The 12831-nt window shown below is 35.9% G+C and overlaps 1 protein-coding gene across 1 annotated transcript in view; it reads right to left on the bottom strand.

The window, feature by feature from the left end:
- The window catches only part of LOC112075572 (ankyrin repeat and fibronectin type-III domain-containing protein 1-like), a 63552-nt gene that overhangs the window by 14313 nt on the left and 36408 nt on the right, over nt 1-12831 (bottom strand). Inside the window, exon 7 of the mRNA XM_024142559.2 lies at nt 7144-7321. Within this exon, the coding sequence (XP_023998327.2) occupies nt 7144-7321 (178 nt within the window). The remainder of the gene's footprint in view (nt 1-7143; nt 7322-12831) is intronic.

The following is a 12831-nucleotide window of genomic DNA, read 5'->3' as shown; positions in this document are numbered from 1 at the left end:
GTTTGTCTGGTATGAAAATTGTATACACTGTCTTAATTGTGCTGGGACCCAGGGAAGAGTAGCTGCTGCCTTGAGCAGAAAAACTAATGGGATCCATAAAAACCCCAGGAAGAGTAGCTGCTCCTTGCAGCGAACTAATGGGGTCCTAATAACCCAGAAGGTAGCTGCTGCCTTGGCAGGAACTAATGGGGTCCATAATAAACCCCAGAAGAGTAAGCTGCTGCCTTGCAGAACTAATGGATCCATAATAAACCCAGGAAGAGTAGCTCTGCCTTTGGCAGGAACTATGGGGATCCATAATAAACCCAGGAAGAGTAGCTGCTGCTTGGCAGGAACTAAGGGGATCATAATAAACCCCAGAAGAGTAGCTGCTCCTTGGCAGAAACTAATGGGATCCATAAATAAACCCCAGGAAGAGTAGCTGCTGCTTGGCAGGAAACTAATGGGATCCATAATAAACCCAGGAAGAGTAGCTGCTGCCTTGGCAGGAACTAATGGGGATCCATAATAAACCCCAGGAAAGAGTAGCTGCTGCCTTGGCAGGAACTAATGGGGATCCATAATAAACCCAGGAAGAGTAGCTGCTGCCTTGCAGGAACTAATGGGATCCATAATAAACCCCAGGAAGAGTAGCTGCTGCCTTGGCAGAACTAATGGGGATCCATAATAAACCCCAGGAAGAGTAGCTGCTGCCTTGGCAGAACTAATGGGATCCATAATAAACCCAGGAAGAGTAGCTGCTGCCTTGGCAGAAACTAATGGGGATCCATAATAAACCCCAGGAAGAGTAGCTGCTGCCTTGCAGGAACTAATGGGGATCCATAATAAACCCAGGAAGAGTAGCTGCTGCCTTGCAGGAAACTAATGGGGATCCATAATAAACCCCAGGAAGAGTAGCTGCTGCCTTGGCAGAAACTAATGGGGATCCAAAATAACCCCAGGAAGAGTAGCTGCTGCCTTGCAGCGAAACTAATGGGGATCCATAATAAACCCAGGAAGAGTAGCTGCTGCCTTGCAGGAACTAATGGGGATCCATAATAAACCCCAGGAAGAGTAGTGCTGCCTTGCAGGAACTAATGGGATCCATAATAAACCCAGGAAGAGTAGCTGCTGCCTTGGCAGGAACTAATGGGGATCCATAAATAAACCCCAGGAAGGTAGCTGCTGCCTTGGCAGGAACTAATGGGGATCCATAATAAACCCAGGAAGAGTAGCTGCTGCCTTGGCAGGAACTAATGGGGATCCATAATAAACCCCAGAAGAGCGCTGCCTTGGCAGGAACTAATGGGATCCTAATAAACCCAGGAAGGTAGCTGCTGCCTTTGGCAGGAACTAATGGGATCCATAATAAACCCAGGAAGAGTAGCTGCTGCCTTGGCAGAACTAATGGGGATCCATAATAACCCAGGAAGAGTAGCTGCTGCCTTGGCAGGAAACTAATGGGGATCATAATAAACCCCAGGAAGAGTAGCTGCTGCCTTGGCAGGAACTAATGGGGATCCATAATAACCCCAGGAAGAGTAGCTGCTGCCTTGGCAGAAACTAATGGGGATCCATAATAAACCCAGGAAGAGTAGCTGCTGCCTTGGCAGGAACTAATGGGATCCATAATAAACCCCAGGAAGAGTAGCTGCTGCCTTGGCAGGAACTAATGGGGATCCATATATAAACCCCAGGAAGAGAGCTGCTGCCTTGGCAGGAACTAAGGGGATCCATAATAAACCCAGGAGAGTAGCTGCTGCCTGGCAGGAAACTAATGGGGATCCATAATAAACCCAGGAAGAGTAGCTGCTGCCTTGGCAGAAACTAATGGGGATCCATAATAAACCCAGGAAGAGTAGCTGCTGCCTTGGCAAAACTAATGGGATCCATAATAAAACCCCAGGAAGAGTAGCTGCTGCCTTGGCAGGAACTAATGGGGATCCATAATAAACCCAGGAAGAGTAGCTGCTGCCTTGGCAGAAACTAATGGGGATCCATAATAAACCCAGGAAGAGTAGCTGCTGCCTTGGCAGAACTAATGGGGATCCATAATAAACCCAGGAGAGTAGCTGCTGCCTTGGCAGGAACTAATGGGATCCATAATAACCCCAGGAAGTAGCAGCTGCCTTGGCAGGAACTAATGGGGTCCATAATAAACCCCAGGAAGAGTAGCTGCTGCCTTGGCAGAAACTAATGGGAGTCCATAATAAAACCCCGGAAGAGTACTGCTGCCTTGGCAGAAACTAATGGGGATCCATAATAAACCCCAGGAAGAGTGTGCTTGCCTTGCAGGAACTAATGGGATCCATAATAACCCAGGAAGAGTAGCTGCTGCCTTGGCGACTAATGGGGATCCATAATAAACCCAGGAAGAGTAGCTGCTGCCTTGCAGGAACTAATGGGGATCCATAATAAACCCAGGAAAAGTAGCTGCTGCCTTGGCAGAAACTAATGGGGATCCATAATAAACCCCAGGAAGAGTAGCTGCTGCCTTGGCAGAAACTAATGGGGATCCATAATAAACCCCAGGAAGAGTAACTGCTGCCTTGACAGGAACTAATGGGATCCATAATAAACCCCAGGAAGAGTAGCTGCTGCCTTGGCAGGAACTAATGGGATCCATAATAAACCCCAGAAGAGTAGCTGCTGCCTGGCAGAACTAATGGGATCCATAATAAACCCCAGGAGAGTAGCTGCTGCCTTGCAGGAACTAATGGGGATCCATAATAAACCCCAGAGAGTAGCTGCTGCCTTGGCAGAAACTAATGGGTCCATAATAAACCCCAGGAAGAGTAGCTGCGTCCTTGCAGAACTAATGGGATCCATAATAAACCCAGGAAGAGTAGCTGCTGCCTTGGCAGGAACTAATGGGGATCCATAATAAACCCCAGAAGAGTAGCTGCTGCTTGGCAGGAACTAATGGGATCCATAATAAACCCCAGGAAGAGTAGCTGCTGCTTGGCAGAAACTAATGGGGATCCATAATAAACCCCAGGAAGAAGTAGCTGCTGCCTTGGCAGGAACTAATGGGTCCATAAACCCCGGAAAGTAGCAAGCTGCCTTGGCAGGAACTAATGGGTCCATAATAAACCCAGGAGAGTAGCTGCTGCCTGCAGAAACTAATGGGTCCAATAAACCCCGGAAGAGTAGCTGCTGCCTTGCAGAAACTAATGGGGATCCATAATAAACCCAGAAGAGAGGCTGCCTTGCAGGAACTAATGGGATCCATGAAATAACCCGAGATGCTGCTGCCTTGGCAGAAGAAAACTAAATGGGGATCCATAATAACCCAGGAAGAGTAGCTGCTGCCTTGGCAGAAACTAATGGATCCATAATAAACCCCAGGAAGAGTTAGCTGCTGCCTTGCAGGAACTAAATGGGGATCCATAATAAACCCAGGAAGAGTAGCGCTGCCTTGGCAGGAACTAATGGGGTCCATAATAACCCCAGAAGGTAAGAGCTGCCTTGCAGAACATGGCCATAATACCCCAAGAGTAGCTCTGCTTGCAGAAACTAATGGGGTCCATAATAAACCCCCGGAAGAGTAGCTGCTGCCTTGCAGAAAACTAATGGGGATCCATAATAAACCCAGGAAGAGTAGCTGCCTGACCTTGGCAGAAAACTAATGGGATCCATAATTAACCCAGGAAGAGTAGCTGCTGCCTTGACAGGAACTATGGGGATCCATAATAAACCCCAGAAGAGTAGCTGCTGCCTTGGCAGGAACTAATGGGGATCCATAATAAACCCCAGGAAGAGTAGCTGCTGCCTTGCAGGAACTAATGGGGATCCATAAAAACCCCAGAAGAGTAGCTGCTGCCTTGGCAGGAACTAATGGGTCCATAATAAACCCCAGGAAGAGTAGCTGCTGCCTTGCAGAAAACTAATGGGGGTCATAATAAACCCCAGGAAGAGTAGCTGCTGCCTTGGCAAAACTAGATGGGATCCTAATAAACCCCAGGAAGAGTAGCTGCTGCCTGGCGAAACTAATGGGATCCATAATAAACCCAGGAAGAGTAGCTGCTGCCTTGGCAGAACTTAATGGGATCCATAATAAACCCAGGAAAGTAGCTGCTGCCTTGCAGAACTAATGGGGATCCATAATAAACCCAGGAAGAGTAGCTGCTGCCTTGGCAGGAACTAATGGGGATCCATAATAAAACCCCAGGAAGAGTAGCTGCTCCCTTGCAGGAACTAATGGGGATCCATAATAAACCCCAGGAAGAGTGAGCGCTGCCTTGGCAGGAACTAATGGGGTCCATAATAAACCCCAGAAGAGTAGCTGCCTGCTCTGCAGAAACTAATGGGGTCCATAATAAACCCCAGGAAGAGTAGCTGCTGCCTTGGCAGAACTAATGGGGATCCATAATAAACCCCAGGAAGAGTAGCTGCTGCCTTGCAGAAACTAATTGGGGATCCATAATAAACCCCAGAAGAGTAGCTGCTGCCTTGGCAGAAAACTAATGGGATTCCATAATAAACCCCAGGAAGAGTAGCTGCTGCCTTGCAGGAAACTAATGGGGATCCATAATAAACCCCAGAAGAGTAGCTGCTGCCTTGGCAGGAACTAATGGGGAGTCCATAAATAAACCCAGGAAGAGTAGCTGCTTGCCTTGGCAGAACTAATGGGGATCCATAATAAACCCAGGAAGAGTAGCTGCTGCTTGGCAGGAACTAATGGGATCCATAATAAACCCAGGAAGAGTAGCTGCTGCCTGGCAGGAACTAATGGGGTCCATAATAAACCCCAGGAAGAGTAAGCTGCTGCTTGGCAGAAACTAATGGGGATCCATAATAAACCCCGGAAGAGTAGCTGCTGCCTTGCAGAAAACTAATGGATCCTATAAACCCCAGAAGAGTAGCTGCTGCCTTCAGGAACTAATGGGATCCATAATAAACCCAGGAAGAGTAGCTGCTGCCTTGCAGGAAACTAATGGATCCATAATAAACCCCAGAAGAGTAGGCTGCGCCTTGGCAGGAAACTAATGGGATCCATATAAACCCAGGAAGAGTGCAGCTGGCCTTGAGGAACTAATGGGGGTCCATAATAAACCCCAGGAAGAGTAGCTGCTGCTTGGCAGAAACTAATGGGGGTCCATAATAAACCCCTGAAGAGTAGCTGCTGCCTTGGCAGAAACTAATGGGATCCATAATAACCCAGGAAGAGTAGCTGCTGCCTTGGCAGAGAACTAATGGGTCATAATAAACCCAGGAAGAGTAGTGCTGCTCCTTGCAGGACTAATGGGGATCCAATAAAACCCCAGGAAGAGTAGCTGCTGCTTGGCAGAACTAATGGGGATCCATAATAAACCAGGAAGAGTAGCTGCTGCCTTGGCAGAACTAATGGGGATCCATAATAAACCCCAGGAAGAGTAGCTGCTGCCTTGGCAGGAAACTAATGGGAGTCCAATAAACCCCGGAAGAGTAGCTGCTGCCTTGGCAGAAACTAATGGGGTCAATAATAAACCCAGAAGAGTAGCTGCTGCCTTGCAAACTAATTGGGGATCCATAATAAAACCCCAGAAGAGTAGCTGGCTGCCTTGCAGAACTGAATGGGATCCATAATAAACCCCAGAAGAGTAGCTGCTGCCTCGGCAGGAACTAATGGGATCCTAATAAAACCCCAGGAAGAGTAGCTGCTGCCTTGTGGCAGAACTAATGGGATCCATAATAAACCCCAGAAGAGTAGCGCTGCCGTTGGCAGGAAACTAATGGGACCATAATAAACCCCAGGAAGAGTAGCTGCTGCCTTGGCAGAAACGTAATGGGATCCATAAATAAACCCCAGGAAGAGCGTAGCAGCTGCCTTGCAGAACTAATGGGTCCATAATAACCAGGAAGAGTAGGCTAGCTGCCTTGGCGAAACTAATGGGGTCCATAATAAACCCGGAAGGAGTAGCTGCTGCCTTGGCAGAAACTAATGGGATCATAATAAACCCCAGGAAGAGTAGCTGCTGCCTTGGCAGAAACTAATGGGGATCCATAATAAACCCAGGAAGAGTAGCTGCTGCCTTGCAGAAACTAATGGGGATCCATAATTAAACCCCAGGACAGTAGTGCTGCACAACACATTCACAACAGATTTCAGAACACATTTGGTATGACTCAGCAAAGCAACATTTCAGCTCTACAATCATTCTGGTGCCAGAATAGAACATTCTGTCAGTGAAAAAATGTTATAGACATTCTGTACGTCCATTTTTTGTGAGAAAATAAATATGTTCAGTTGTTTAGGAACGTCAGAAGTAGAGAGCTGAAGCAAGCTATGTGTGGTGCACTACTTGTGACCAGGGCCCACAGATCTCTGGTCCAAAGTAGTGCTCTTTATCGGGAAATGGGTSCCATTTTGGGACACAGCCAGTGAGACACTCAGGGAGAGAGATGGCTTTAAAACGGGGCGCCTGGGAAGCTGATTTGTGTTGTTAACAACTCTGAGCAAAGAGCAGAGTGTTCAGCGGTAGAGAGAAGATAAAAAAGAAACATCAACTATTCATTGACGCGAAAGTCCGGACCATCAACCATCCAATATGGCTCCTGTCAGCGCCTGATGAGAGATGGCTTTTACCTGTCTGCGCCTGAGCTACTGGCACCAGAAAATGGAACCATATCACACCTATTCTAGCTTCTCTACACTGGCTACCAGTCAGAATAGAATAGATTTGAAAATGTTATTAATCACGTTTAAGGCTTGTTTTAGCCCCATGCTATATCTCTGACCTTTCATCTCCCTACGAGTCAGGACACAGCCTGAGATCCTCTGGCAGGGCACTGCTAACCGTTCCAAAGTCTAGGTTGAAAACTGAAGGAGACCGGGCATTTGTCATTAGGGCCCCTAGAGATTGGAACGGTCTGCCAGAGGAGATCAGGCTCGCAGATACAGTGCCTCTTTTTAAATCCCTGCTGAAAACACACTTTTATAAAGAGGCTTTTAATGTATGACTTCACTGCAGGCAGCCTAGCGGTTGGAGCGTTGGTCTAGTAACCGAGGCGACAAGATGAAAGATCTGTCATTGTTCTCCTGTCTATGTTTCTTTATTTTATTTTATAATGCAAAACAATTTGTAACTTGTATTGTAAAGCGCAATACAAATTAAGTTATTATTACTACTGTAGAGACATATTAGGGTGTGTGAGTGTGTGTGTGAGTGTGTGATTGTGTACCTGGTGCAGAGGTAGGTTRATGAGTTTCAGCAGGGCCTTGAGGGCAGTCTGTAGCTCGTAGTAGAGCAATGGTGTGTTACTGTCTGTCGTTTGATCCACTCCCTCCCTCTCTCCCTCCGTTCTCTCCTTCTCTCCATCCTCTATGTTTGACAGCCTCTGCAGCCAGTCCCACTCCTCCCTGAGAGAGAGAGAGAGAGATGTGTGTGTGCTGTGTGTGTGATGTGTGTGTGTGTGTGTGTGTTGTGTGTGTTGATGTGTGTGTGTGTGTGTGTGTGTGTGGTTCGTGTGTGTGTGTGTGTCGTGTGTGTGTGTGTGTGTGTGTGTGTGTGGTGTGTGTTGTGGTGTGTGGTGTGTGTTTGTGTAAATGAGTTGTTTGTTGACATTGGCTGAAGGTGGAAGAGGGTGACCCAGTGGTGGCTGGACAACAGGGAATATTATAAGGCACACACGACATGGGAGTTACACTAGCCACCACAAGAGACACACAACACAATCTACAACATTCACACACATGTTCTCAGTTTCAGGTGAAGAGGGATATAGACAGGCAGAAACAGTCACTGATTCTGGCAAAGAAGAGTACTACCACACACACTCATCCACACACACATCCTCCAGGGGAGTAGAAGAGGATTACTAAGTATTTCCACAGATCGACCACAGAGCACAACAGGGCGTCCGAGGCAGAGCCCACGCACAGGGTCATTCCCTGGAACAAACAAGTTCCTACACACACACCACACACCACACACACACACACACACACACACACCACAACACACACACACACACACCCACACACACCCACACACACACACACAACCACACACACACATCACAATCACACAACTATACAGAGAAAAATAAAAACGACAAAAAAAAATAAAAAAGAAAGGAAGAAAAAAAAAAATAAACTAAAAAAAGATAAACAAAAAATAAAATAAAATAAAAAAAAAAAAAAACCCAAAAAATAAGAAGAAAACCAAAAAAAAAAAAAAAAAAAAAAAAAAAAAAAAAAAAAAAAAGAAAAAAAAAAAAAAAAACAGAACAAAAAAAGATACTGAAAAAACAAATAAAAGAAATAGCAAAAGTAAATAAAAGAAATATGATATAAAAAACAAAAACACCAAGAGAAAATCGAAATAAAAGCAAGAAGTAAGATAGACAATCAAAAAAAGAAAAGACTTGAACGGGAAAAAAGAAAATAAATAAATAGTAAAAAAAAAAAAATAAAAAAAGAAAAAAAAAAAAAGAAAAGAACAAGTAAAAAAAGACAGAGAAAATAAGTAAAAAAAATAAAAAAATAAGAAGAAAACAAACAGGTTGGATAAAAAAAGAAAAAAAAAAAAAAAAAAAAAAAGGAAAGATACCAAAAACAAAAAAATAATAAAAAAAAGAATGAGACAAAATAAAAAAAAAAAAAGAAAAAAAACTCAAATAGAACAAAATATAAGACAGAGGAAAAAAAAAAACGCAAAAAAAAAAAAAAAAAACAAAGAAGAAAAAAAGATAAGTAAAAAAAAAAACAAAATCTAAGATAGCACATAATGAACAAAAAAAAATAAAAGGAAACAAAAAAAAAAATAAAATAACCCAAAAAAAAAAAAAGAAAAAAAAAAGAAGGAAAACAAAGACATAAAACGAATAAGAAAAAAAAAGAGAAGATAAAAAAATTGAAAAAAAAACACAAAAAAAAAAAAAAAAAAAATAAAAAACAAGAAAAAAAAAAAAAAAAAACAAAAACCAAAAAGAAAAAGAAAAAAAAAAAGCACTAGAAGAAAAACATAACAAAGGACAACGAAAAGAAGTAGAAAAAAGAAAAAAAAGAAAAAAAAAAAAAAAAAAAAAAAAAATAAAAAAAAAAAAAAAAAAAAAAAGAAGAAAAATTAAGAAAAAAAAAAATGAAAAAAAAGAAAGAAAAAAAAAAAACCAAAAAAAAAAAAAAAAAAAAAAAAAAAAAAAAAAAAAAAAAAAAAAAAAAAGACGAAAAGAAAAAAAAGAGAAAAATGAAACAAGAAACACTAAACAAAAAGAGAAAAAGATATAATAAAATAGAGAATAAACGAAAATACAGAAAAGAAATAAAACAAAATTAAACAAAAAAACAAGTGAAAATAAAAAACAGAAAAGAAAAAAGAAAGTAGATACATAAATAAAAAAGGAAAAAAAAAAACATAAAAAAAAAAATAAAAGCATGAGAAAAGTGAGGAAAAAATAGCGAAATAAATAGAAGAAAAGAAAAAAAAAAAAAAAAAAAAAGAGTAAAAAAGGAGATATAAAAAGGAGCAGAAACAAGAAAAGAACAAGAAAAAAAAGCTGAAAAAAAAGTAGAATATTGTACATAAAAAAAACAACAAAAAGTAAAAAAAATAAGATGAAAAAACGAAAAAATAAAAGAAAAAAAACAAATAAGAATAACAAGGAAAAAATAAATGAAACAAAAGAGAGGAGGAACCGGACGAAGCAAAAAAATAGGATCTACATACGTAGAACAAAATAAATAGAAAACCAAAAAAAATAAACAAAAAAAATGAGGAAAGAAAGAAGCTCTGTAGAAGATATAGAGAAAAAAGAGTAAAAGGGTAAAAATCAAAAAAAACAAAAAAAAAAAAAAAAAAAAAAAAAAAAAAAAAAAAAAAAAAAACAAAAAGAAACAAAAAAGAAAGAATAAAGAAAAAAAACATAAAAAGAAAAGAAAAAAAGGAAGTCATGACAGACAAGAGAGATGAAACGAAATAATGAAAAGTAAGAAAAAAGTAAAAAAAGAAAAAAAAAAAAAAACAATAATGAGAGACAACAAAAATAACGAAAATAAAAAAAAGGATCAAAAGAACGAAAAAAATAGAAAGAAAAAATAAAACAAAAAGAAAAAAAAACAAAAAAAAAAAAAAAAAAAAAAAAAAAAAATAGAAATGAGCATAAGAATCTGAAGAAAAAAACAAAAAAAAACAAAAAGTATAAAGAATAAGAAAAAATAGTTAGAATAACAAAAAAAAAAGTAAAGGAAAAGATATATAAAAAAAAAAAAAAAAATAACATAGAAAGAATAAGTCAAAAGTAAAAATTAAAAAAAATCAATAACATAAAACGAAAAATATAATGCAAAAGAATTAAGTAAAAAAAGAAAGACAAACAAAGAAAGAGAAAAAAACTAAGCAAATGAATAAATCAATAAAAAAATAAAAGGTAAGAGAAAAAAAAAAAAAGGAAAAAATAAAGAAAAACAGTATAAGAAAAACAAACATAAAAAAAAATAAGGAACGATAAAACAATACAAGAAATAACGAAAACAAAAAAGAAGAAAAAAAAATAAAAAAATAAAAAAGAGAATGAAAACTAAACAAAGAAAAAAGATAAAAAAAAAATACAAAAAAAAAAAAAAAAAAAACAAAAAAAAGAAAAAAAAAAAAGATAAAAAAAAAAAAAGAGAAAAGAAACAGAAAAAAAAAGAAAAAAAAAAAAAAGAAAAAAAAAAAAAAATAAAAAAGGAAGAAAAAAAACACACACATACACAACACCCACCACACACACACCAACCACCCACACACACAACCACACCACAAAGAGAAAACAATAAAAAAAAAAAAAAAAAAACAAAAAAAAAAGAAAAAAAAAAAAAAAAAAATAATAAAAAAAACAAAGAAGGAAAAGAAAAAAAAACAAAAAAAAAAAAAAAAAAAAAAAAACATTCTAAAAAAACAAATAAAAAAAAAACAGAAAAAGAGAGCAATGAAGAATCTAAAAGAAACAAAAAAAAAAAACCAACAAGGAAAAAACGAGAAAAAAATGTAAAGAAAATACAGAAAAAAAGAATAAAAAAAAAACAAAGAAAAAGAAAAAAAAAAAAAAAAAAAGAAAAAAAAGAAAAAAGAAAAAAACAAAAAGAAAGAAAAAAAAAAAAAAAAACTGTAAGAAATGATAAACAAAAAAAAAGTAAAAGAAAAAAAAAAAATAACCAAGAGACCATAAATAAAATAAAAAATAAAAAAAAAAAAAAGTAGAGACATAAACAAAAAAAAAAAAAAAAAACCAAAACACGGATAAATAAAGAAAGAAGAAGACAATTAAGTATAAACAAACAAAAAAAAATAAAAAAAAAAAAAAAAAAAAAAAAAAAAAAAAAAAAAAAAAAAAAAAAAAAAAAAAAAAAATTAAAGACGGAGAATAAAATGAAAAACCACAAAAAAGAAAGACATAGGAAAAAAAAAACGTAACGAAAGAAAAGAAGAAGATAAGAGAAATACAAAAAAAAAAAATAAGAAAAAAAAAAAATAAAGAAATAAAGAAAAAAACATAAAAAAAAAAAAACAAAAAAAATAAAAAAAGAATTAACTATTCAAAAAACAAAAATCTAAGAAAACAAAATAAAAAAGAAAAAAGAAAAAAAAAAAAGGAAAAAGAAAAAAAGTAAAAAAAGGAAGAAGAAAAAAGAATAATAGAAAGAAAAAAAAAAAAAAAAACGAAAAAAAAATAAAAAAAAATAAAAGAAAAAAAAAACAAGAAAAAAAAAACAAAAAGTCGATAAAAAAAAAGATAAAAAAGAAAAAAAAATAAAAAAAAAAAGCAAATTGGAAGATAATAACAAAGAAGACAAAAAAAATAAAAAAAAATGATGATAAATAAAAGAAGAAAAAAGACAGAAAAAAAAGAAAGTAGAAAAAAGCAAACAAAAAGAAGAAGGAATCAAAAAAGAAATCAGGCAAAAACAAAAAACAAAAAAAAAAAGAATAAAAGACAAGAAAAAAAAACAAAAAAGGATAAAAATGAAAATGTAAAAAAAAGAGATAATAACAAAAAAGATGAAAACGTAGCTAAAAAAAAAAAAAAAAAAAGTAAAAAAAAACAAAAAAGAATAAAAATAAAAAAAAGAAAAAAAACAAACGAAATATAAAGAAATGAAAAAAAGAAACGAAAAAAAAACCAATAAAAGGAAATTAATAATACAGAAAGAAGAGATAAAAAATCAGACGAAGAAAAAAAAGAAAAATAGGAAAGAACAACAAATAAAAAAATAAAATAAAAAACAAAATGAAACAAAAAAAACTCGAAAAAAACCAAGAAGAAAAAATAGAAATAAAAAAAAAAAGAGATAAAAATAAAAACACAAAAAATAAAAAAAAAAAAAAAAAAAATAAAGACGAAAACAAAAAAAAAAAAAGAAAGCAGAAGAGTACAAAGTGAAAAAGAATAAATATCATAAAAAATAAAAAAAAAAAAAAGGAAAAGAATAAAACATGAAGTGTAAAAAAAGATAAAAAACTAAAAAAAAAAAAAAAAAAAAAAAAAAAAAAAAAAAAAAAAAAAAAAAAAAAAAAAAAAAATAAAAAAAAAAAAAAAAAACAAACAAAAAAAGGAAGAAGAAAATAAAAACAAAAAAAAAAAAATAAAAAGAAAAGAAAAAAAAAAAAAAGATGAAAAAAAGAAAACGCAATAAACAATAAGAACAGTAGAATAAAAAAAAAATAAGAAAAAAAAAGGCGAATAAGGATAATGAAAAAAGAAACGAAATGACAACAAAAAAAAGAGGAAAAAAAGGAGAATAGGTAATAAAGAACAACAGAAAAAAAAAAAAGCAAAAACAAAAAAAAAAAAAAAGAATGAAGAAATGACAAAGAAGAATGAAAAACCAAGTGAATAAAGAAAAAAAAAGAAAAAATAACTGAAAAAGAAAATAACAAAAAAAAAAAA

This window comes from Salvelinus sp. IW2-2015, unplaced genomic scaffold (assembly GCF_002910315.2).
Source record: "Salvelinus sp. IW2-2015 unplaced genomic scaffold, ASM291031v2 Un_scaffold3241, whole genome shotgun sequence".
NCBI classification, from domain to species: Eukaryota; Metazoa; Chordata; class Actinopteri; order Salmoniformes; family Salmonidae; genus Salvelinus; species Salvelinus sp. IW2-2015.
The sequence above is the reverse complement of the archived record's forward strand: the minus strand, read 5'-3'. Positions and strand labels throughout refer to the sequence as shown.